Source organism: Oncorhynchus mykiss, chromosome 10 (genome assembly GCF_057628025.1).
Source record: "Oncorhynchus mykiss isolate SJ-2025 chromosome 10, ASM5762802v1, whole genome shotgun sequence".
In the NCBI taxonomy this organism is placed as follows: domain Eukaryota; kingdom Metazoa; phylum Chordata; class Actinopteri; order Salmoniformes; family Salmonidae; genus Oncorhynchus; species Oncorhynchus mykiss.
The window spans coordinates 43,169,159-43,195,428 of NC_143031.1; the positions used below are offsets into that span (position 1 = coordinate 43,169,159).

The 26,270-nt window shown below is 46.3% G+C and overlaps 1 protein-coding gene across 17 annotated transcripts; it reads left to right on the top strand.

Moving 5' to 3' along the window:
* Positions 1 to 5,626: 5,626 nt before the first annotated feature.
* On the top strand, positions 5,627 to 25,977 carry LOC110533937 (GRB10-interacting GYF protein 1-like). 17 transcript variants are annotated; one of them, XM_090186686.1, is made up of 27 exons: positions 5,634 to 5,953; positions 7,888 to 7,974; positions 8,119 to 8,295; positions 8,517 to 8,581; positions 9,784 to 9,831; positions 9,954 to 10,083; positions 10,473 to 10,568; positions 10,780 to 10,897; positions 12,987 to 13,101; positions 13,267 to 13,469; positions 13,564 to 13,748; positions 13,852 to 13,954; positions 14,052 to 14,207; positions 14,369 to 14,517; positions 14,654 to 14,888; positions 16,624 to 16,823; positions 17,115 to 17,212; positions 17,310 to 17,410; positions 17,915 to 17,988; positions 18,109 to 18,450; positions 18,771 to 18,946; positions 19,087 to 19,244; positions 19,403 to 19,572; positions 21,465 to 21,506; positions 21,635 to 21,743; positions 21,962 to 24,725; positions 25,142 to 25,977. In XM_090186686.1, the coding sequence occupies exons 4-26, from the start codon at positions 8,547 to 8,549 to the stop codon at positions 22,027 to 22,029; spliced, it is 3,111 nt and encodes a 1,036-aa protein (XP_090042812.1). In that variant the 5' UTR covers positions 5,634 to 5,953; positions 7,888 to 7,974; positions 8,119 to 8,295; positions 8,517 to 8,546; the 3' UTR covers positions 22,030 to 24,725; positions 25,142 to 25,977. The 17 variants fall into 17 exon arrangements, with proteins under 17 accessions (XP_090042814.1, XP_090042812.1, XP_090042815.1 ...); XM_090186689.1 differs by having other exon boundaries at positions 5,642 to 5,953; positions 10,780 to 10,891; XM_090186693.1 differs by having other exon boundaries at positions 5,642 to 5,953; positions 10,780 to 10,891; positions 16,624 to 16,790.
* Positions 25,978 to 26,270: the final 293 nt, after the last annotated feature.

Below are 26,270 nucleotides of genomic sequence, written 5' to 3' on the forward strand. Positions count from 1 at the left end.
GTGAGAGAGAGAAAGAGTGTCATGTATTGTCATGTTGTGTCTTTCTGTCTGTTCCTTTCACCCTGTCTCCCTCTGCTGGTCGTATTAGGTTACCTTTTCTCCCCCGCTTTCCCCCAGCTGTTCCTTGTCTCCTCCTGACTACCTCGTCACCCCGTTTCCCACCTGTTCCCTTTTTCCCTCTGATTAGTCCCCTATATCTCTCTCTGTTTTTGTTCCTGTCCTTGTCGGATTCTTGTTTGTTGTGTTTCATGCCTGAGCCAGACTATCGTCATGTTTGCTGTAACCTTGTCCTGTCCTGTCGGAATCTGCCGGTCTATCTGAGCCTACCTATGTTTGGTTATTAAAGAAGCTCTGTTTAAGTTAGTTCGCTTTTGGGTCCTCATTCACTCACCGTAACAGAAGAATCCGACCAAGAATGGACCCAGCGACTTCGGATCCTCTCCACTCAGCCGTCGAGATCCAGGGAGCGATGCTAGGCAGACACGAGCAGGAATTGTCTGCTGCTCGACATGCCGTTGAGACCCTGGCCACCCAAGTCTCCAACCTCACAGAACAGGTTCACCGTCTCCGCCTCGATCCACCGGCCACTTCCAGGGCTTTCGAATCTCCGGAGCCCAGAATCAATAACCCGCCGTGTTACTCTGGGGAGCCCACTGAATGCCGCTCGTTCCTCACCCAGTGTGATATTGTGTTTTCTCTCCAGCCCAACACTTACGCCAGGAGCACTGCTCGTGTCGCCTACGTCATATCTCTCCTTACTGGACGGGCTCGTGAGTGGGGCACGGCAATCTGGGAGGCAAGGGCTGAGTGTACTAACCAGTATCAGGACTTTAAGGAGGAGATGATACGGGTTTTTGATCGATCTGTTTTTGGGGAGGAGGCTTCCAGGGCCCTGTCTTCCCTATGTCAAGGCAATCGATCCATAACAGACTACTCTATTGAGTTTCGCACTCTTGCTGCCTCCAGTGGCTGGAACGAGCCGGCTTTGCTCGCTCGTCTTCTGGAGGGTCTCCGCGCAGAGGTAAAGGATGAGATTCTCTCCCGGGAGGTTCCTTCCAGCGTGGATTCCTTGATTGAACTCGCTATTCGCATTGAGCGACGGGTTGATCTTCGTCACCGAGCTCGTGGAAAGGAGCTCGCGTTCTCCGTTGCCCCCCTCTCCGCATCACTACCATCTTCCTCTGCCGGCTCGGGAGCTGAGCCTATGCAGCTGGGAGGTATCCGCATCTCGACTAAGGAGAGGGAACGGAGAATCACCAACCGCCTCTGTCTCTATTGCGGTTCTGCTGGTCATTTTGTCACTTCATGTCCAGTAAAAGCCAGAGCTCATCAGTAAGCGGAGGGCTACTGGTGAGCGCTACTACTCCTGTCTCTCCTTCAAGATCCTGCACTACCTTGTCGGTCCATCTACGCTGGACCGGTTCGTCAGCTTCCTGCAGTGCCTTAATAGACTCTGGGGCGGAGGGCTGTTTTATGGACGAGACCTGGGCTCGGGAACATGACATTCCTCTCAGACAGTTAAGGGAGTCCACGGCCTTGTTCGCCCTGGATGGTAGTCCTCTCCCCAGGAGTCAGCGTGAGACGCTACCTTTAACCCTCACTGTTTCTGGTAATCATAGCGAAACCATTTCTTTTTTGATTTTTCGTTCACCTTTTACACCTGTTGTTTTGGGCCATCCCTGGCTAGTTTGTCATAATCCTTCCATTAATTGGTCTAGTAATTCTATCCTCTCCTGGAACGTCTCTTGTCATGTGAAATGTTTAATGTCTGCTATCCCTCCTGTTTCCTCTGTCTCTTCTTCACAGGAGGAGCCTGGTGATTTGACAGGGGTGCCGGAGGAATATCACGATCTGCGCACGGTGTTCAGTCGGTCCAGGGCCACCTCTCTTCCTCCACACCGGTCGTATGATTGTAGTATTGATCTCCTTCCGGGAACCACTCCCCCCCGGGGTAGACTATACTCTCTGTCGGCTCCCGAACGTAAGGCTCTCGAGGATTATTTGTCTGTAGCTCTTGACGCCGGTACCATAGTCCCCTCCTCCTCTCCCGCCGGAGCGGGGTTTTTTTTTGTCAAGAAGAAGGACGGGTCTCTGCGCCCCTGCATAGATTATCGAGGGCTGAATGACATAACAGTTAAGAATCGTTATCCGCTTCCTCTTATGTCTTCAGCCTTCGAGATCCTGCAGGGAGCCAGGTTTTTCACTAAGTTGGACCTTCGTAACGCTTACCATCTCGTGCGCATCAGGGAGGGGGACGAGTGGAAGACGGCGTTTAACACTCCGTTAGGGCACTTTGAATACCGGGTTCTTCCTTTCGGCCTCGCTAACGCTCCAGCTGTCTTTCAGGCATTAGTCAATGATGTCCTGAGAGACATGCTGAACATCTTTGTTTTCGTTTACCTTGACGATATCCTGATTTTTTCACCGTCACTCCAGATTCATCTTCAGCACGTTCGACGTGTCCTCCAGCGCCTTTTAGAGAATTGTCTTTTTGTGAAGGCTGAGAAGTGCACTTTTCATGCCTCCTCCGTCACATTTCTCGGTTCTGTTATTTCCGCTGAAGGCATTAAGATGGATCCCGCTAAGGTCCAAGCTGTCATTGATTGGCCCGCCCCTAAGTCACGCGTCGAGCTGCAGCGCTTTCTCGGCTTCGCGAACTTCTATCGTCGTTTCATCCGTAATTTCGGTCAGGTGGCAGCTCCTCTCACAGCCCTTACTTCTGTCAAGACGTGCTTTAAGTGGTCCGTTTCCGCCCAGGGAGCTTTTGATCTCCTCAAGAATCGTTTTACATCCGCTCCTATCCTTGTTACACCTGACGTCTCTAGACAGTTCGTTGTCGAGGTTGACGCGTCAGAGGTGGGCGTGGGAGCCATTCTTTCTCAGCGCTCCCTCTCTGACGACAAGGTCCACCCATGCGCGTATTTTTCTCATCGCCTGTCCCCGTCGGAACGTAACTATGATGTGGGAAACCGCGAACTGCTCGCCATCCGGTTAGCCCTAGGCGAATGGCGACAGTGGTTGGAGGGGGCGACCGTTCCTTTTGTCGTTTGGACTGACCATAGGAACCTTGAGTACATCCGTTCTGCCAAACGACTTAATGCGCGTCAGGCGCGTTGGGCGCTGTTTTTCGCTCGTTTCGAGTTCGTGATTTCTTATCGTCCGGGTTCTAAGAACACCAAGCCTGATGCTTTATCTCGTCTCTTCAGTTCTTCAGTAGCCTCCACTGACCCCGAGGGGATTCTCCCTGAGGGGCGTGTTGTCGGGTTGACTGTCTGGGGAATTGAGAGGCAGGTAAAGCAAGCGCTCACTCACACTCCGTCGCCGCGCGCTTGTCCTAGGAACCTTCTTTTCGTTCCCGTTCCTACTCGTCTGGCCGTTCTTCAGTGGGCTCACTCTGCCAAGTTAGCCGGCCACCCTGGCGTTCGGGGTACGCTTGCTTCCATTCGCCAGCGTTTTTGGTGGCCCACCCGGGAGCATGACGCGTCGTTTTGTGGCTGCTTGTTCGGTCTGCGCGCAGACTAAGTCCGGTAACTCCCCTCCTGCCGGCCGTCTCAGGCCGCTTCCCATTCCCTCTCGACCGTGGTCTCACATCGCCTTAGATTTTGTCACCGGACTGCCTTCGTCAGCGGGGAAGACTGTTATTCTTACGGTTGTCGATAGGTTCTCTAAGGCGGCTCATTTCATTCCCCTTGCTAAGCTTCCTTCTGCTAAAGAGACGGCACAAATCATCATCGAGAATGTTTTCAGAATTCATGGCCTTCCGTCAGATGTCGTTTCGGACAGAGGTCCGCAATTCACGTCTCAATTTTGGAGGGAGTTTTGCCGTTTGATTGGGGCTTCCGTCAGTCTCTCTTCCGGCTTTCACCCCCAGTCTAACGGTCAAGCAGAACGGGCCAATCAGACTATTGGTCGCATCTTACGCAGTCTTTCTTTTCGCAACCCTGCGTCTTGGTCAGAACAGCTCCCCTGGGCAGAATACGCCCACAACTCGCTTCCTTCGTCTGCGACCGGGCTATCTCCTTTTCAGAGTAGCCTCGGGTACCAGCCTCCGCTGTTCTCATCTCAGTTCGCCGAGTCCAGCGTCCCCTCCGCTCAGGCTTTTGTCCAACGTTGCGAGCGCACCTGGAAGAGGGTCAGGTCTGCACTTTGCCGTTATAGGACGCAGACTGTGAGGGCTGCTAATAAGCGTAGAACTAAGAGTCCTAGATATTGTCGCGGTCAGAGAGTTTGGCTCTCCACTCAGAACCTTCCCCTTAAGACGGCTTCTCGCAAGTTGACCCCGCGGTTCATTGGTCCGTTCCGTATTTCTCGGGTCATTAATCCTGTCGCAGTTCGACTTCTTCTTCCGCGATACCTTCGTCGCGTCCACCCGGTCTTCCATGTCTCCTGTATTAAGCCCGTTCTTCGCGCCCCCGCTCGTCTCCCCCCCCCCCCCCCATCCTTGTCGAGGGCGCACCCATCTACAGGGTCCGCAGGATTTTGGACATGCGTCCTCGGGGCCGTGGTCACCAGTACCTCGTTGATTGGGAGGGGTACGGTCCTGAGGAGAGGAGTTGGGTTCCCTCTCGGGACGTGCTGGACCGTGCGCTGATCGAGGATTTCCTCCGTTGCCGCCAGGTTTCCTCCTCGAGTGCGCCAGGAGGCGCTCGGTGAGTGGGGGGGTACTGTCATGTATTGTCATGTTGTGTCTTTCTGTCCGTTCCTTTCACCCTGTCTCCCTCTGCTGGTCGTATTAGGTTACCTTTTCTCCCCCGCTTTCCCCCAGCTGATCCTTGTCTCCTCCTGACTACCTCGTCACCCCGTTTCCCACCTGTTCCCTTTTTCCCTCTGATTAGTCCCCTATATCTCTCTCTGTTTTTGTTCCTGTCCTTGTCGGATTCTTGTTTGTTGTGTTTCATGCCTGAGCCAGACTATCGTCATGTTTGCTGTAACCTTGTCCTGTCCTGTCGGAATCTGCCGGTCTATCTGAGCCTACCTATGTTTGGTTATTAAAGAAGCTCTGTTTAAGTTAGTTCGCTTTTGGGTCCTCATTCACTCACCGTAACAAAGAGAGAGAATACAGGCTATGTGCATACTGCCCACAAAATGAGGTGGAAACTGAGATGCACTTCCTAAACTTCTGCCAAATGTATAACCATATTAGAGACACATATTTCCCTCATGTTACACGACTCCACAAAGAATTCGAAAACAAACCCGATTTTGATAAACTCCTATATCTATTGGGTGAAATAATACAGTGTGCCATAACAGCAGCCAGATTTGTGACCTGTTGCCACAAGAAAAGGGCAACCAGTGAAGAACAAACACCGCTGTAAATACATCCCATATTTCTGATGATTTATTTTCCCTTTTGTGCTTTAACTACTTGCACATGGTTACATGTAATATAGACATAATATGACATTTGAAATGTCCATATTCCTTTGGAACCTTTGTGTGTAATATTTATTTTTTATTTCACTTTTGACTATAATTTATTTCACTTGCTCTGGCACTGTAAACATATGTTTCCCATGCCAATAAAGCCATTTGAACTGAATTGAGAGAGGCATGTTTATCCCACTCCAGCCCGAGAGGTGGCGGTAATCCACCAATAACTAGTTTGTCCATCGCGCGAATTCTTGACAAAAGAAAAAACACAGCTGTCAAATGAAGCAAAGAGTGCGGCCATTTTTCTAAAACACAAACAAGAAGAGAAAGCGAGTTGTGAAAATATTCGCAGCGAATGTTGGTCAGAGGAAAGTATAGCTAATTAATCAAACGTTCAACAAATAGTTGAAAGGAAGTAACATTAAGATATACAGATCGTTGCGAAATACACGTATATGTTAACTGGATTTAACTAGCTACATTTCAATTTCGTAAAATTTGCAGCTACCAGCTAGCTAGGTTGTAGCTGGCTAGCTGGCTACTTGGCTGGCTAGCTAGTGCGACCAGCTTTCAACGAAAGGTGAGTGTCTAATTTGGAACAATTATGTACGAAACGTGTTCTGCTGTGGAATATATTGCAACTGCTTGGAATAATCTAACGTTCTCATTTTTGTTCATGCTGGATTGTGTCAAGATAGTTGACATTGTCCGCACACTGTGCAGCAATGTTAGCTAGTGAGGCATTCGTTAGCTTGTTTACTAACGTTAGCTAGGAAAAGGTACAGGCCAAAGCCGCGGGCTAAAGTTGAGATGTAGCCTGGGCGAGACGAGTGGGCGGAGTGGGAGAAGTGCTTAAAATAGGCCAATAAACGAATAAAAAGGGGTTCAAGAACCCCCACGTGCAGGAACGCCCTGATTTGCGGGCCGCAATCACGATACTCAGTGGAGTTGAGTGGTGAGACGACTACATCGACTGGGTATCAGTCCATACTTGCAAAAATGTCAATTCTACCTATGTTCGTCCTGTTTTCTTTCGGTTCTGCAATCTGTCGTTTTTGATAACTTAATTCTGTCGTTTTTGATAACTTAATTCTGTGACCTGTGTCAAATTGCACCGTGCAATGACGAGGCTGATCCTTTGGCGTTAACAATTGCCGGAGTTTGTCTAAAATGCTCATTTAAAAAAATCTAACTACAGATTGCAGCATCCGAAGAAAAAAGTTACAAAACAAATATAGGTACACATGAAAGAATGGACTTTTGTTTGTTTTGACACGTATCAACTGATAGACTTGATAGTAGTAGGAGGTAGGCTTCACTCCGCCAAAACTCATCGCCTCGCCACTCAACTCCATTGAGCATCGCGTAGTATGGGATGCGCATTTGATGTAATTTCCCTATTCAAATAATATCAGGAAATTGCTTAGTCGAAAAACACGATACAAAATTAAAATCAACTCTGTTTAAACTTGTTTGCTGCATAGCAGGGGGGGATAATTTGTGGAACGTTTCAACAGGAGTCTGTTCCAAAATCTTTGTAAATAACACTGTTGCCAACAAACGCATACAAAGTTGTATAGCGGCAGAATATGATGCCAGTGGGCAATTTTGTTTAGTTTTTCACTCACCACATTTATTCCGAAAATGTCTGTCATCGCTTAAGAATAAGCTACGTGGTGAGTTGATGCCTATTCGACAGATAGTTAGCTAGGTGAATTGATCATGCTACTTTGTATGCATTGTTTGTTGGCATCCTTGTTCTTTACAAAGTTTTTGGAACAGATTCCTATTGGAACGTTCACCAAATTATACCTACCCAGCAGCGGGAATTGGCAGGGACCTGCCTGTGGTGTGTGCATGGGAGAGAGGAAAAGTAGCCACTGACTCGAGCTAGTTAGACAAACTTGAAAATGTCATAGGTTGTCTATCATCCCACCTGGCAGTGCCTGTCTTTAATGTATCAAATCTATTTAATAATACTTTAAAATAGCCAGGTGTTAGCTAGTTGAGGATATTTTGCTGAACTCCCCGTCCTTATCGACAACAACTCCATTCATATTAAACACGTGTTGGTTACTGGTTGTAGCCTACTCGTTCTCATTTAGCTGACTTAATTCCGTAATTTACATTACTTTTAACATTGATTAGTTATCTCACCCTTTACATTGCTACACATGGAGCCGCTGGCTGTGGTGTCAACATCAAGCTACATGGGTGAAACCTGTGTAGGCTCCACGGAATGTCTTTTTATGGGGCGCAGGTCACAACTAACTGCGTAGTTGCTAGCCTTTATCTAAGCAAGGAGAAATGTACTGCACACTTGTGGTCACATTGTACGAACGGTCAATGAAATGTATGCGACTAAAGTGAAAACCCTTCTCAGTTATAATAATCCTCTCTACCTTTCTGCAGATTTGGTCAGTATTCTTTGGATGCTCAACACTCAATTTGCCATTTGTGAACACTGAATTGAATATCTTGTTCTCTGTCGCTCGCTCTCTGTTGTTTCCCCAGGTGTTTGGAGGAAAGGGAGGGTTAATAGACCCTGAGGAAATAATCAAGCAGTAGGACAGTGAGAAGTGGAAGGAATAATACATGCCGGTGAAGATGACACTTGCCTCTCCCTGTGCAGCCGCTGTTCTTCACAATATTGCTTCATAGTCATTATTATGATCAACTTCAATGTTGATGTAATTACTGGTGCTGTTTGTCCATGAACATTTAGTTTTCGTTTATTTTTGATAGCTGTCACGTTTGGCCGCCTCCGTCACCTCACCCAACTCCTTTCCCTGAGCCTGGCAGCTATTTGCTCAGCATATCAGATTTGTGTGGTCTGAACAATCCCACTGCACACTGAAGAACCAAGTAGCCTTTAACTCCCTCATCGAATCTGGACGAAACTGGTCCAGTCCTCTGGACAAGGTTAGAGCGCTACTCACTCTGTAAAATTGCCCAGACACATTGTGAGAACGTTGTCATTGATGTGGATGTTGGGGATGTGTGTTATTTGGGACAAATCTTTGAACTTTGTAGTACAAGATATATAGTATTTTATTACTCCTGAAGTGGACAGTTGATTGTATGATTATGATGTGGCTCAGTGTCATGATATGGTCTGACTGACACCCATATTGTGCCAACAGAAGCCTTGAGCTCCATTTGAAGAGAGGAGTATGACTGCTGAAACACTTAACTTCGGCCCAGAATGGTGACGCATCTCTTCCTTCTCTAACGTAGTCATTCTTTTTTCCTCCCTGCTTACCTTCGTAGCCCATAAATAACTCTTGTTTTTCATTGACTTGCTCTTATGTCAGTAAATTAAAGCGCATCTTCACTATTTTAGGCCCCCCTCTTACTTCCTTCACGTGTCTCCTCCCCCGTTACTCCCCGTCCTTCACGTCTCTCCTCCCCCGTTATTCCCCGTCCTTCACGTCTCTCCTCCCCCGTTACTCCCCGTCCTTCACGTCTCTCCTCCCCTGTTACTCCCTGTCCTTCACGTCTCTCCTCCCCTGTTACTCCCCGTCCTTCACGTCTCTCCTCCCCGTTACCCCCCGTCTGTCCTCCCCGTCCCTTCGTGTCTGTCCTTCGCGTCTGTCCTCCCCCTCGCGTCTGTCCTCCCCGTCTTTCGTGTCTGTCCTCCCCGTCTGTCCTCCCCGTCACTCCCCGTCCCTTCGCGTCTGTCCTCCCCGTCCCTTCGCGTCTGTCCTCCCCGTCCCTTCGCGTCTGTCCTCCCCGTCCCTTCGCGTCTGTCCTCCCCGTCCCTTCGCGTCTGTCCTCCCCGTCCCTTCGCGTCTGTCCTCCCCGTCCCTTCGCGTCTGCCCTCCCCGTCCCTTCGCGTCTGCCCTCCCCGTCTTTCGGGTCTGTCCTCCCCGTTACTCCCCGTCTTTCCCGTCTGTCTTCCCTGTCTTTCACGTCTGTCCTCCCCCTTACTCCCCGTCTTTCGCGTCTGTCCTCCCCGTCTTTCGCGTCTGTCCTTCCCGTTACTCCCCGTCTTTCACTTCTCTCCTCCCTCCTTTCTTCCTCATTTACTCCTTCTCAACACCAGTGAACACACTGCATTTTTTCCTTCCACATTTTCTCCTTCCCCATTGTCTTGTTTTCAGAGTGAGTGCATGACCTGTCATCTTAAATTTTAGAATGTAAAGAAAAGAGAAATCCATTTTGTTTTCAACTTGTATATATCGAACTAAAATAATATGATGCCTCCAGTTCTCCTTGAGAACTGCCTCACTCGGGATGTTTTTGCAACTTGGACTTCTCATCCCTCCAATCATTCACTAGAACACCAGAAACATAAATTCTTGCTATGTTGCCAACAACCCGACATATCCAGATTGTACTAAAAGCTAATCCTCACCCGTGGTGTATTGTGTACTGTATTTTCATTTTGCTCCTGCTTGTTGCCCTTAGTTGTCTAGGGGAAGATAATGGGCGATGCATATCCAACCTAAACTTGAGGTGAAGATAAATAAATGGATATGCTCATACACATGGCCCAGTACTATTATGTCAGTAATAATGATTGCATTTGAAGTGTTATTGATGCATGGATTGTACTTATGGTGATTTCTTGTCCCCAGGCTCCGTGCACTATCCAGAGGGGGGAGTGTGACGTCCCCCCCTCCTTCTCCAGCCATGCCAAAGTCCAAGCTGGCTGATTATCGCTATGGCCGCGAGGAGATGCTAGCACTTTATATAAAAGATAACAAGGTGAGCTTATGTACAGTAATGTGTGATTCACTCTTTTATAATGAAGATTCCAATACAGGTGTTTATATTAAAGATTGCTGGCTGGCTATGACTAATGGACATGAAGTAGTGCTGCGACGATGCCAGTATTCTGATATTTTTTTCCATGGCAAAAAGGACAACACGAAGCAGACAACTCTTTGGTCTTTTAAAAACCTGCTCTGTGCAAAATATTGTGCTTAAACTTGGAAAATATGCCTCTGGGTGACCACGTCTGTTTCCCACAATAGGGCTGTTTTCTTGAAGTTAAGTCCGCTTCGTGTTTTGTTTCCTTGCCACGATACTAACGAGTGTCACAAATCTGGTATCGTCCCAGCCCTAGTATGAAGTAAAGCAAACTGTGTTGTCAGCCCCCAGAGGACATGCAGGATAAGGAGTTTGCTGCTATCATGCAGGATGAGCCTGTGCAGCCTTTGGCCCTGGAGCCTCTAACTGAGGAGGAGCAGGTGAGACTGCAGGAGATATAGGAGCTGTTAGTGAGTCAGAGGTTCACCGCTCTGATGCACTGAAGCATTTGGCCAGGATCAGCTCTCTCAAATCTCAGCTCCTAGATGCTACTTTTACCCACAATATGCTGATCAGATCCTGCTTCACTGTAGGTTGACAAAACGTCATTCAGCGTTAACGTCATCGACCCTCCTGCCTTTTGTCCTGCAGAGAAACTTCTCCATGTCTGTGAACAGTGTGGCTGTGCTGAGGCTGATGGGAAAGGGAGGCGGGGCTGCCCCTGTAGGCGTGTCTAGGGGCCGTGGAGGATGCATCAGAGGAGGTAGAGGTCAGTCACCACCTGGAGTGATCAGGACGGTGCAACTCTACATATAGAAATGTATTCACTAACCAGCAGATCAGACCTGCTTTACTTACAGCTGCACTAGGGTCGGACAGGCTTCTTGTGTAGAATTAAACACTGTCGCCGGTGCGAGATATGGCTCGGAAAACGCACCTCGATCCAGGGATGAGAAATGCATTGTACTCTGAATTGTCCCATTAACCTCTACGGGACTGGTGCCCCTAAACTGGGACGGTTGTTACTAACTTGCGCTAATGTGACTAGAATGTTGTATGCAACAGCCAACTTTCCAGGACTTAGACATTTCTTTTATGTGGGCAGAAAGCTTAAATTCTTGTTAATCCAACTGCAGTGTCCAATTAACAGTAGCTATTACAGTGAAAAAAATACTATGCTATTGTTTGAGGAGAGTGCACAACACAACTTTTATCAAGGTGACTTGTTTGACCCATTCACCTCAGAAGGTAAATTATGTACTTCAATAATCTTGCTCTGATTTGTCATCCAGAGGGTCCCGGAGATACATTTTATGATAGTTTTGTTTGATAAAATACAATTTTATGTTCAAATGTAGGAACTGGGGTCTACGGTTTGACCCCGTGGCCGTCTCTGGCTCCACATCCACCCGCCCGGCCATCTAGATGTGTATAAGCTAATGATCCATCATGTATGACATTCCTGGGATTGTGTAAACTTAAATGTTTTATTACCATAGCTTTTTTGTATGTTCTCTATACTTATGTACTTGAAAATGTATCAATTGACCAAAACTCCTGGCAGACTTGGTACAAAGTATCGTGTAGTAATGTAATCTGGATCAGTCTGACACGTTGCAAACACACTGCTGTCTGCATGCCAAAATCTAAATAACACCTCTTGCATTTCAATGATTAAAAAAAACATAACGCATGTTTTTTGTTTTGTAATATATTTGACCAGATCTGTTATATTCTCCTACATTAATTTCACATTGCCACAAACTTCAGTGTTTCCTTTCAAATGGTATCAAGAAATCCAATTTTATTTGTCACATACACATGATTAGCAGATGTTAATGCGAGTGTAGCGAAATGCTTGTGCTTCTAGTTCCGACAATGCAGTAATAACCAACGAGTAATCTAACCTAACAATTCCACAACTGCTACCTTATACACACAGGTGTAAAGGGATAAAGAATATGTACATAAAGATATATGAATGAGTGATGGTACAGAACAGCATAGGCGAGATGCTGTAGATGGTATAGAGTACAGTATATACATATGAGATGAGTAATGTAGGATATGTAAACATAAGTTGCATAGTTTGGTGGCTAGTGAAACATGTACTACATAAAGATGGCAAGATGCAGTAGATGATTCAGAGTACAGTATATACATATGAGATGAGTAATATAGGGTCTGTAAACATATTAAGTGTCATTGTTTAAAGTGGCCAGTGATACATTTTTTACATCCATTTCCATTATTAAAGTGAGCTGGAGTTGAGTCAGTATGTTGGCAGCAGCCACTCAATGTTAGTGGTGGCTGTTTAAACAGTCTGATGGCCTTGAACATGCATGTCCTTGCTGCAGGCAGTTAGATTTGGGTATGTAATTTTAGGCAAAAATTGAAAAAAGGGGTACGAATCTCTTACACCGAGATTGAACGACTGCTTGTTTATTTGGAAAATTGCCCTTTTCGTTCTAATGCTTGGTAGCAGAAGCCACAGCAGTCATTTTGGAAAAGACAGTGTCAGCCAATCATCTCCTTTGTTGTTCAATGCGACATGGCATTCCATAATGGCTGCTGTGGCTATTGCTAACTAGCATGAGTATGAAAAGGGCAGTTTATTTAACTAGCAGTTCAATCTCAGTGTAACAGTTGGGATAATAGGCAACTTGGAGTACAGCGCATTTCTCATTCTTGGATTGAGATACGTTTTCTGCGCCATATCTCATGCCGGCTCTGCGGTTTCTTTATCTACACAGGAACCCCGTCCGACCCTAGTGGAGCTGTAAGCAAGCAGGTCAGATCTGCTGGCTATGTATTCCCCTGCTGAATGTGCCCTATAATGGATTTATGTGTTTGGGTAGGGAGAGGGAGAGGTGAAGGTGCGTTCTACCAAAGAGTTCCTGGAGGTCCTGATGAAGGAGAGGTGGGCTTCGGTCGTGGCCGGGAAATGCTCCGCAGCCAAAGCTGGGATGACCGGTAGGCTCACTGTCCATGTTGCCCTCATTGTCCTAAACTACACTGCCCTCACCCCCAGATGGTTATCATTCAATCATATTGATGGCTAATTGTGTATGTTTAGTTTTCCATATTCTACACTCAAGGTGTTAAACTATCCCGTTAACTGGTCTTTCCTTCTGTCAGAGCTGAGAGGCCAAGGTTTGAGAAGCCAATCAGGTGTGCTGAAGTAGTGCGTCCAGGGTTCGAAGAGGCGGGGCCTCCGGGCAGGAAGGACTCCTGGCGTGCTGACAGCGACAACTGGCGTACCCTCCGAGAGGAGGAGGAAGAGGCAGCAGCAGCAGGAGGAGAGCAGCCAGCTTGGAGAGTTGCAGGATCCCGCCGAGATGGTACATGCACGCATATTACCACTCATACACCTCTACCCAGAATGCATTTGTGCATGTTTCCCTATGTCTGATGGAGACTCCCTCAACAACACAGATGGAGGTCCTCGTTCTGCAGGCTGGCGTGATCGTGGCGGCCGGAGAAAGTTTGAGTTTGAATTCCGTGACGGCGAGGGCCCCCGCAGGGAATCCGACAGGGACGGCCTTCCTGAGTGGTGCACCGACGAGGAGGATGGAGAGATGGGAACCTTTGACTCCTCTGGGGCCTTCATGTGCATCAAGGTGCGTGTCTGTTGGCCTGCTGTCATATCTGTCTGTGTTTGTCCGTGTGTGTATTTGCATGTTATTTATACGTCTATTCTGAGCCTCGTGCTTGTCTTAGCAGAAAGACTGTAAGGACACCATCACTGAAGAGGATCTGGAGTTTGAAGCTCTGGAGGAAGAGGAGGAGAATGATCAGGGAGGCAAGGACAACAACGCTGACAGAGGTTAGACTGGATGCTTTCCCTGGCTTTAGTATAACAATTAACAATATATTTTATGCATTTATAGAAGACCTATTGTCCCTCTACTCCTTTCATCTAGATGAATGTGAAGCAGCAGGTGAAGGAGAAGATAAGTACAAGACTCCTTCTCCTCCTGCCATCTCTGGCTCTCCACCCTCAGACCCTCTTCCTGCCCCCTGCGCCACACAGGCACCCATCTCCCATCCCACCAAAACAAACTATGTGCCCGCTGAAGGTAAATATTGAATTACTGATGTTGTGAAGCATCTTCACTGTGTTGTGTGTGCATCAGTTGGTATCTGCTCCAGAAGATGTTTCGCCTGTATGATCAGTCGTGGCCCTATTACAGTAGTACATGTCTCATCCTCTCTACCCCTGTTCTCTCTGGTCTCATAGGCTGCCCACTTCCAGGGAGTGGTGCCCAGCTCAGCCCAGACCCCCCCTCCACCACCACTTCCAGCCTGATGCCTCCTCCCTCCGGATCTCTCCTCCCCTCAACAGGGGGAGAAGCAGAGGAGGACGAGGGCATGAAGCACCTGCAACAGGTACGAGGCGGGTTGCAGTACCCTATAAATTTGATTGGACGTTCAATACCGGATCTATTGTCAGGCGTATGATTACGCTTGTATACTGGGGGAATGTGTGTGATGTAAATGTTCATATTTATTTACTCCCTTGTAGGAGGCTGAAAAGATGGTGGCCTCACTGCAGGACACGTCCCTTGAGGAGGAGTGTTTCACTCAAGCACTACAGGAGAGCCACACAATCACCTCTCACTCTCACATACACCCAGCCCCACACTCTCACACGCACGCCGCTGGACACACACACTCGACCCATAGGGACTGTGCCCTGCCCCTCTCCCACGAGGCAGCCATGAAGTGGTTCTACAAGGATCCCCAGGGAGAGATCCAAGGTAGACACATATATATTTTTTAGATATACAGTGGGGCAAAAAAGTATTTAGTCAGCCACCAATTGTGCAAGTTCTCCCACTTAAAAAGATGAGAGGCCTGTCATTTTCATCATAGGCACACTTCAACTATGACAGACAAAATGAGAAAAAAAAATCCAGAAAATCACATTGTAGATTTTTAATGAATTTATTTGCAAATTATGGTGGAAAATAAGTATTTGGTCAATAACAAACGTTTATATCAATACTTTGTTATATACCCTTTGTTGGCAATGAGCGGTCAAACATTTTCTGTAAGTCTTCACAAGGTTTTCACACACTGTTGCTGGTATTTTGGCCCATTCCTCCATGCAGACCTCCTCTAGAGCAGTGACGTTTTGGGTCTGTTGCTGGGCAACACGGACTTTCAACTCCCTCCAAAGATTTTCTATGGGGTTGAGATCTGGAGACTGGCTAGGCCACTCCAGGACCTTGAAATGCTTCTTACGAAGCCACTGTTTCGTTGCCCGGGTGGTATGTTTGGGATCATTGTCATGCTGAAAGACCCAGCCACGTTTCATCTTCAATGCCCTTGCTGATGGAATGAGGTTTTCCCTCAATCTCACGATACATGGCCCCATTCATTCTTTCCTTTACACAGATCAGTTGTCCTGGTCCCTTTGCAGAAAAACAGCCCCAAAGCATGATGTTTCCACCCCCATGCTTCACAGTGGGTATGGTGTTTTTTGGATGCAACTCAGCATTCTTTGTCCTCCAAACACGGCTATTTTGGTTTCATCTGACCATATGACATTCTCCCAATCTTCTGGATTATCCAAATGCTCTCTATCAAACTTCAGATGGGCCTGGACATGTACTGGCTTAAGCAGGGGGATACGTCTGGCACTGCAGGATTTGAGTCCCTGGCGGCGTAATGTGTTACTAATGGTAGACTTTGTTACTTTGGTCCCCGCTCTCTGCAGGTCATTCACTAAGTCCCCCCGTGTGGTTATGGGATTTTTGCTCACTGTTCTTGTGATCATTTTGACCCCACGGGGTGAGATCTTGCGTGGAGCCCCAAATCGAGGGAGATTATCAGTGGTTTTGTATGTCTTCCATTTCCTAATAATTGCTCCCACAGTTGATTTCTTCAAACCAAGCTGCTTACCTATTGCAGATTCAGTCTTCCCAGCCTGGTGCAGGTCTACAATTGTGTTTCTGGTGTCCTTTGACAGCTCTTTGGTCTTGGCCGTAGTGGAGTTTGGAGTGTGACTGTTTGAGGTTGTGGACAGGTGTCTTTTATACTGATAACAAGTTAAAACAGGTGCCATTAATACAGGTAATGAGTGGAGGACAGAGGAGCCTCTTGAAGAAGTTGTTACAGGTCTGTGAGAGCCAGAAATCTTGCTTGTTTGTAGGTGACCAAATACTTATTTTCCACCATAATTTGCAAATAAATTCATAAAAAATCCTACAATGTGATTTTCTGGATTTTTTTTCTAATTTTGTCTGTCATAGTTGAAGTGTACCTATGATGAAAATTACAGGCCTCATCTTTTTAAGTGGGAGAACTTGCACAACTGGTGGCTGACTAAATACTTTTTTGCCCTACTGTATATGTGCGCGTGCACACGTTCAGTGATTTAATTTTTATTTTATTTTTTACATATCACTACTTGTTGCTTATATCTTACAGATACTTTATCACATTGTCATCTTGTTTTGTCATAACCATGTCTTCCCTCCCCCGGTCCAGGTCCTTTCTCCACGGTGGAGATGTGTGAGTGGTTCCAGGCCGGCTACTTCACCATGACCCTGCTGGTAAAGAGGGGTTGTGATGAGGGCTTCCAACCCCTGGGTGACGTCATCAAAATGTGGGGCCGCGTGCCCTTCTCCCCCGGCCCATCCCCCCCGCCCCTCCTGGTGAGACAGCCCCCACCATCTCGGGGGTCCTCTGTGAGTCAACGAGCACATGTCTGTCTGGGTGTTTCTTGTTTCTGTTCACTGGTTGGTTGGCTAATTCAAGTACTGCAAAGGCACAGATACTTGACTGTGGTAAACTTATTTTCTGTGAGGAATTTATAGCAGGGTACCTCAGTGGCCGAGGCTAAATCTACTGAAGAGCTCTCCTGTAGCTCTAACATGTCTATCAGAGCAGATAATCAGTTGCATAGTGGTGTGCTTGGGTGTTGTCTGGAACTGTGGTACGGTCAGTATGGTAACCCTGTAGGTCATGTTATTCTCTAGGGCAATATGGACCAGGAGCTGCTTAAGAAACATTTGGAGCAGGCAGCCACTGCAGCTCTATACCAGCAACTACAGATGAGGTTCCAGCACATGAACAGGTACGCGCACGCACACACGCACCCACACACACACACACACACACACACACACACACACACACAATGTATGTGAGTGTACTAATGTGTGTATTTGCAGGAGTGGAGATTCTAGCATGATGCCCTTGATGAACAGGTCCATGTCAGTACCTGATAATGGGTCCATGTGGGACATGCATACCTCGGCCTCCCAGCAGTCAGGTACTAAAGAGGAACACGATGCATCTTCCCTGCTTCACATACACCTTTATATAAGCACACTTTATGCAGTCATATATATATATATATTGGAACCCACACATGATTTGCTTTTTCCCCTAGAATAAGTTTGAATTAAACTTTTTTTTGTGTTCAAGCATATTTGATTTACAAATGCACAGGACAAAAACAAAAATCGAATCTCACGTGATGATTTTGAACTTAATTAAAGTGGCCTGGGTAAAATGCTAAATTGTTATTAATTTTGTTGGAGGCAAGTGATTCTCAGCAGGTGTAGTTTATCCTACTTGTAGTAATTGGCAGGTGCCTACATGGTTAAAAAAATAGCCATTCAACCAGTTTTGAAGAGAATATTCTGCTCAATGCACTCAATATTTCATATCCCCCCCACACTGATGCACCTCAGCTATAAATATATTTATTCACACAGATGTCCTTGTACATATTGTCATTGTATGGCAGTAATGTGTTTGTGGCCCTTTCTAGGTGGTGAGGCCAACCTATGGGACTTAACCATGAGTCATTCCACTCAGGGGCCATCTCTGGAGCAGCTACAGAAGGTACCGTCTTTTCATTTTCTCTCTGTCTCCCTGTCTCTCTCGGTCTCCCTGTCTCTCTCGGTCTGACTCTCTCTTTCTCGCTCGCTCTCTCTGTGTGTGTGTTCATCTGCTGTACCGCAGCTCCAGGACCGGCGTGAGGCTGAACTCAGGGCCAAGCGAGAGGAGGAGGAGCGCAAGCGGCAGGTCGAGAAGAGGAGGCAGCAGGAGGAACAGAAGAGGCGTGATGAGGAGGAGCTGTACAGGCGTAAGCAGCAGTGTCGGCAGCAGCAGGAGCTGATCATGAAGCTGCTGCAGCAGGCCCAGCCCGGGGCACCAGGGTGTGTCTCTGGATCAGGGTGGAGCGGCTCCCAGGCCTCAGCCCTCTCCAAACAAGGCAAGAGCCTCAGCCTGCTGGAGCTGGAGACCGAAAGGCTGCTCAAACAGCAGGCCCAGCACCAGAGGGCCCAGCATCAGAGAGACAGGGTGAGGAGACGCACACAACCCCAAAACCTTTACACGGGCTGTCCTGTCAAGTCTATTCCATTTCAAAGCAGGGATTAATTGACACACTAGAAGTTTCCTGAGAAGAATTGTGTAATCTGAGGATATTTATTACAATGTCCATGTGAATAAATTACATTTTATTTCCGTGTCAAATTGCCCATTGGCAAACCCATCCCTTATGGGATTAATTGACACAAACAAACGTAACAATAATTCACTGTGATCATTCAGTCATAATTCTTGTGGTGCTCTCTGCAGTGTGACCACTGACAGATGTTCCTCTGTTCTCTCTACCCCAGCATGGAGGCTTGTCGATGGGCCAGTGGGGTGAGGGGTCTGTGGGCATGTGGTCTGGTGGGGGCATGGAGCCCAAAGGCAGCTCTGGAGGGATGGGTGTCTGGGAGGAGGCTGTGAAGAACCAAAACAGCCTCCGCAATATGGGCATGAAGAACAGCCGCAGCAGCCCATCTCTCAGGTACTCCTCCCTGTGTGCGCGCTCACGCTGTGTGCATGCGTCTGTTCAAAGACTCGCGTTAGCATTTTGTGTGCATGTAAACTATTCGAAGGCCTGCGTTTCTGTATGTGCGTAATGGTTGCTTCCGTGTCCCCCTGCAGTGAGCAGTACATGCTGAGGAAGAAGCGTACAGAGGAGGAGGACAAGCTGCTGAAACTGCTGCAGGGCATGAAGCCCCAGGATGGCTTCACCACCTGGTGTGAACAGATGCTGCACGCACTCAACACCTCCGCTAACAACTCCTCCTCCTCACTGGACGGTAACGAACGCACTCCTTTCCTACATCACTGGATCTGTCAAATGTCTTCACTGTCCTTCACACCTACACAAACATCTCCTTAGTTGCCTGACTCCAGCACTTGGCCTTTCTTTCCCCCTGGGGTTAAGTGTAAATGTCTGTTGTCGTCCTCTGAGCAGTGGCAACCATCGTGGCCTACCTGAAGGAGGTGGAGTCTCCCTACGAGGTCCATGACTTTATCCGCTCCTACCTGGGCGACACCATGGAAGCCAAAGAGTTCGCCAAGCAGTTCCTGGAGCGCCGAGCCAAACAGAAAGCCAACCACCAGAGACAACAGCAGCAACAACAGGTGTGTGTTGTATGTATTCTGAACAAAAATATAAAGTGTTGGTTTCACAAATAAACTTTGATTTGAAAGTCCAACATTGGTTCTCAAGTAACACGAGGCTGAAAAGACCTGGCATGGGCTCTCAGATCCTCAAAAAGTTCTGCAGCTGCACCATTGAGAGCATTTTGAGTGACTGCATCTGCACTTGGTATGACAACTTGGCAAGGCCCTACAGAGGGTAGGTGCTACCCAGTACATCACTGTAGCTGAGCTCCATGCCATCCAGACCCACTGGTATAGAGGTCATCATAGGCTGTTCTCTTTGCGATCGCACGACAAGCGGTAGAGATGCACCAAGTCTAGAACCAACAGAACCCTAAACAGCATCTACCCCCAAGCCATATGACTGCATTGACCCCTTTTCGAACAACCATTTTTTGACTCATCACATATACTGCTGCTACTGTTTACTATCTGTCACTTTATTCCTAGTTATACTGAACACAAATATAAACGCAACATGTAAAGTGTTGGTCCCATGTTTTAAAAGATCCCAAAAATATTCCATATACACAATAAGCTTGTTTCTCTCAAATGTTGTGAACAAATGTTTACATCCCTGTTAGTAAGCATTTTGCCTTTGCCAAGATAATCCACCTACCTGACAGGTGTGGCATATCAAGAAGTTGATTAAACAGCATGATCAGTACACAGGTGCACCTTGTGCAGGGGACAATAAGCCACTCTAAAACGTGCAGTTTTGCCACAGATGTCTCAAGTTGAGGGAGTGTGCAATTGGCATGCTGACTGCAGGAATGTCCACCAGAGCTGTGGCCAGAGAATTTAATGTTAATTTCTCTACCATAAGCCACCTTTGGCAGTATGTCCAACTGGCCTCACAACCACAGACCATGTGTAACCATGCCAGCCCAGGACCGCCACATCTGGATTCATCACCTGCTGGATCATCTGAGACCAGCCACACAGCTGATGAAACTGTGGGTTTGTGCATGCAAAGAATTTCTGCACAAACTGTCAGAAACTATCGCAAGGAATCTCATCTGTGTGCTCGTCATCCTCACCAGTGTCTTGACCTGACTGCAGTTCGGTGTTGCAACTGGCTTCAAAGGACAAATACTCACCTACAATGACCACTGGCGCGCTGGAGAAGTGTGTTCTTCACGGATGAATCCCGGTTTCAACTGTACCGGGCAGATGGCGTCGTGTGGGCGAGGGGTTTGCTGATGTCAACATTGTAAACGCAGTGCCCCATGGTGGGGTTATGTTATGTGCTGGCATAAGCTATGGACAACGAAAACGATTGCATTTTATAAATGGAAATTTGAATGCAGAGATACCGTGACGAGATCGATCCTGAGGCCCATTCATCCGCTGCCATCACCTCATGTTTCAGCATCACAATCCACAGCCCAATGTCGCAAAGATTTAAACACAATTCCTGGAAGCTGAAAATGTCCCAATTCTTTCATGGCCATTATATACTCACCAGACTTGTCACCCGTTGAGCATGTTTGGGATGCGCTGGATCGACGTACATCGGCGTGTTCCAGTTCCTGACAATATCCAGCAACTTTGCACAGTCATTGAGGAATGGGGCAACGGTCCACAGGCCACAATCAACAGCCTGATCAACTATGCGAAGGAGATGTTGTGCTGCATGAGGCAAATGGTGGTCACACCAGACACTTTTAAAAAAAAAAAAGATAGATATATCTGTTGGTCAGATGCATATGTTTATTCCCATTCATGTGAAATCCATAGATTATGGCCTAATTAATTTCAATTGACTGATTTCCTTATATGAACTGTAAATTGTTGCATTTCTATTTTGTTCTGTGGTTGTGTATGCGTAGAAGAGCTTATCAGTAACCACCATCCCTTTCCCTCACCAGCTATCAAAGGAAGTTTCAGGGCTGTCCAACTTTCCTGTCCAGGTAGGCTCTGTCCTCAGTTCATGACCATTTGGTCATCAACATGCATTTGTTTTCTTGATGTAATCACATCTATACTCTTCTCATACTCTACACCACTTATTTGATTGAGCAAAACCCCTGTTATGTAGTCCATGTTCCAGGCAGCCCAGATGGGAAAGGGAGGAATGTATGACAGTCAGGCTGCAAAGATGAAGAAGAAACAGACCATGATGCTTCACTCTGACCCTAGCATCTTAGGTATTTAGACACTCGGTCAATAATAATAATAATAATACCCACAGTACATGTATTAAATGTCTCAGCACAGTAAAAAGTAAACTCTACATAGAGTTGAAGTATTGTGTATTTGTGTGTGTATACCAGTAACCTGGGAGAGGGTAACTTTCCAACTGAAAAGTAGTAGATTCCATATTAGTTGTGGATATAGAGATGAACTGTGGTGTTTTGTCCTGCAGGATATTCATTCCTGGGCGCTGGGGACAGGATGAACCTGGGTGAGATGGAAACAGTGGAGGATTATTGATCCACAGCATCTACCTGAATCCACCTGAGGCCTTACACCTGGATTAAAACACACACTGACACAAACACTCACCCACACAGACAATGACGAATGTGCACTGCTGAGCTACTTTGCCCCCTCATAGATGAGGACCTGGAAAAGTAGTGTTTTTTTCTCTCATCTCTGTGTGAGGGGAGGGGGGGGGGGGGTGCAGAGGAGTACCCTCCTGCACTTCTTACAGTTAAGCACCTTAAACTAAACTAATGCACTTTATCACAGGGTTTCAATATTTGAAATGAAGTTTTGCCAGTTTGTTTTCTTGTTTTTAGGATGCAAAATGTGCATATTGTGTCTACAATATGAATACACACATGTGGATGTGTGTGTGCAAACATACCTAAGTAAGGAACTGGAGGTTACATCTCCAATAATAATGTCGGGTGATGAGGACTTCTTTTGGAAAGTATATACTTTTTTTTTTCTTTAAGTTTTTATATAAAATGTAAAGCTATAACAAATTGCATTTTATTAAGAAAAAAACTTGAAGGTTTGCACTTAGATAAACAAAACTAGTTGTAGATAAGTATTGGAAGAAAACATTTCTTTGAATGCTGGTGGGTTTGTGTGGTAGACTTAAAGCCTGCACAATTTTTATTGCTTACAGAGATGCATAAAAAGGCCATGTTTTTACGTTGTTCCATGAATTTTTTTTACTTTGAAGAATGTATGCAATGTGTGCCCATGTCAGATGTATGAGTGATTGGTAGCCAATGAATGTGTATGTTTTGTACATGGAGTCTCTAAGCGAGAGTGGAGAGGGCTCTTTTCAACCAATCTTTCACCAGCTCCTCATCCCCTAAATGACTTCATTGAAGGTCTTTTGCTTTGGTGTCCAGTTACCCGTCTGGCCGTCTGTGTTTTGTCATTGGTGCATTGCTGCCCTCATTCTCCATGGTGAGTCACGACGGTCCATGGGCTCTGATTCGCTGATACAACTGTGAAAACAGATCTTATGATTCAAGGCAGATTTCCGAGGTGTATTTTACTGCAGTTAAGTCACTCTCTCTCGTTTAAAGAACCATACAGTTCTGTTTAATCGTTCTCTTCCTTGTGGTTATGAGAGTTGGTAAGACCAGAGAAGTCCCTTGCATTTTCCAAGGGGATCTATTGCCTTTAACGACATGTCAGTGTTGAGGTCTTGCTTTCCTGCTTCCAGGCAGTTTTGCAGACGATTGCCACTGCGTATGTTAACCCTAGTATCGATAGCTAGAGTCCTGTCTTTGTGTTGCTTTTTGAATAGAATGTCAGTTTTTAAACAAAGTGAAAGTATTTGGACTTGATATGGAGCACTTTTGAAGCTGCTACACTATTGTATTTTTATATTGTTGTTTTAGTTTTTTTTTTTTGCCTCTTATGGTAATTATTTTTACTTAAAAAAAAAAAAAAATCTGGGTGTGGAAATGAATGTATTCCAAAAAAACTGAAATGTACAACAGTGCATTGAGATGAAGCCAGACTTTAAACAAATATTTTGGAGCTAATGAGTAGAGTTTTGCTGAAGAAGTATTAGAATCCCAGAAGATGAGCTACTGTAAATGAAACCAAGATGGACACGGCTGAACACTGCCTTCTCTTACTGCTCTCTGAGAAACACATCCTAATAAGATGAAGACATCTGTCCACCGCCATGTTGTCGTCCTCGATACAACACACACGAGGAACTAGCATGGGAAATGTAGCAGTCGTGTGTTTTTTTTTTTTTAAGAGAAATTGGTCTCCTTTTTTTTTTTATCTTTGAATGTCTGGGTTGTTACTATTCATGAATGATCTCTTGCTTTTCCTCATTGCCTAAATCTTGTGACAATTGAGTTTTTGAAGATGTGGGCAGAGGAATGATCGGTACGTCATCAGCAAACTGAAACGGTCTTCGCTTTAACCGGTCTGGATTATATTTTTAATGGAAAAAAAGCCCCCCCCCCACACACACACAAAAAAAAAATTATCAAGGGGAATGGATATTAGTTTTGGGGGGCTGTGATAATGTAATATGTGGCTATCATTAGATGCCATGGGATGGAGTGAGATGGAGAGAACCTGAGATGGGCAGAGAGGAGTCAAAAATCGGACTCCTTTCGCTCTCCTTGTACCTCCAACAGAGACTTGTTCATCAGGCCGGCCTCTTGCGTCCTTGCCCTAGCTGATTTTCCCACCCTTTTACAAAATGCTGTGCTACGTGTCTCATGGGGTTTGGCATGCTTGGACCATGTGACTGGAGGCCTCCTGATGTTAAATGGACTTCTAACGAGAATTATTGAATGTTCTAGAAAATAAACTACTAAAATGAGGAGAACATTTTTTACAATTTTTTTTAACACAGGCCTACAATTGGATCCATTGAAATCCAAAACTACTGGACAATGGACTCATTGGTACGGGTGGGGTCAGTTGTGAAGCTTGTTCATCTTGTGCTTTTGTTGGGTCTAGTTGAACATTTATCAAATCACAGAGCCGAGTGTTGGGGGATGGACAGCTTTGTTGACTGAGTATGCCCCGTCTCGTTGTATTTACTCTTTCACTGGACAGTATTCCTCAAGGATTGCCTTTCCCTGGGCATTCGCCACAAGAAAAGACAACATTGAGGACGACCTTGACACAGAAGACCAGATTCTTCAGTGTTGCAGAACGATACTGCGCTGACCACCAGAGATTCACAGAAGGCAAGTTAATGATGTGACCATCTGTTTTTAGAAAGGGGCTCACTGGGGAAAATGTATGTTCTTTGTTACAGGTGTACTTTTTGTCGACTTTCTAGGTTACGATCTACCTGAAGTCCCACGTAGGACAGGTTGCGACATGGGGGAACTACATAAATTATTTGATTTGACTAGAGATCCTATCTAATAGGTTTGCTGTACCAATTGTCGTGATAGGTATTCAGTGGAGAGTTGGGTAATTAATAGGTTCTTCAGGATATGTGTCCATTTTAATGAGTTTGGACATCTAGGTATGTCTGGACAGCCCCTCGGTTCCTCATGCTACACCCAGGGGTTCTGGGATGTAATAGTTTATGAATCTATTATGATCAGGGTTATAGTGTTTAGTCATCCTCGTCTTAATAGTGTTGTTTCTGCAGGATACCTCATGGACACCACCACCTCATTGCTCTGTCCATGTAGCAGCCTCTCTGCTGGACGACTGCGGTGTATTGGCGGCTGAGGCCTGTGTGCTCTCATACTCTGTTGGACTGGATCACAGCTGGACATGGGATGGTCTCAGAGGGGAGCAGACGGTAGAGGAGAGCCTCCCAGAAACCAGCTTTGTCCCAGTCCTGGGCTGAGTGTGAGATGGAACCCAGCTGACTAAGGTCTCAACCAGGAGTTAACACACACCTTGTGAACATGGACTCTCAATGACTGAACATATACAACTATGCTCATGGCCTGTTACATTCACACACGCGCACACACATCTGGTTGGCAAGTTTCAACTCCTGGATATAAATAGTCAACGATTAATTCCTCTTTACTCATTTTTGTTTGGTTATTTGAACCTTTATTTGGTTTTACTTGCCTTAAATGTACAGAGTTAAATTGCCCATGTGTGATGTCCCCTTCCCCACCATCCCTAAGTAATGCTTGACCTGGTGACGTGTATCCAATGATTTCTGGCGTTGGGTTGGTTTGGGACAACATTTGCCCTTGTAACAGAGCAGTAAAATTGCAGTAATGGGGATTAAAGTGAGTGCTGTAAAAATACAAATATAATGTTAAAGCTATTAGAGGAATGTCTGTCATGCAGAATTGGTTCATTCGTTTTGGGGGAAATGTTATGGGATTTGACTCGTTTGCTACTCCACCACAGCAGCATTTGAGATGGGGGGGGGGGGGGGGGGGGCAGGGCAGGCATTGTGTATATAGTTTTCCTTTTGAATAGACGTGTTACAGAATAAATAAACTGTGTGGAATGCAATATGAATGTGTTGTCATAACTTCGCTATTACATATTGTTTTAAAGGGAAGACCGACTAACAGGACGTCCTTTCCCGACGATTCCACAAGTTGAATTGCCACTGTTCGTCGACGCTCAGCTGTGATCTACTGCGCACGTCCGACTTTCTTTGTGGTCGGTCTTACCTCTTACGTATTACCAAAGACCGTACAATGTGATATTACACTGCCTGCGGTTTTACATGTTGCCCACGTGGGGGCATGGTAGGTTCAGTTTAATTGTCCTATACTCTGCACTTTACTCCGCTCTCTTTT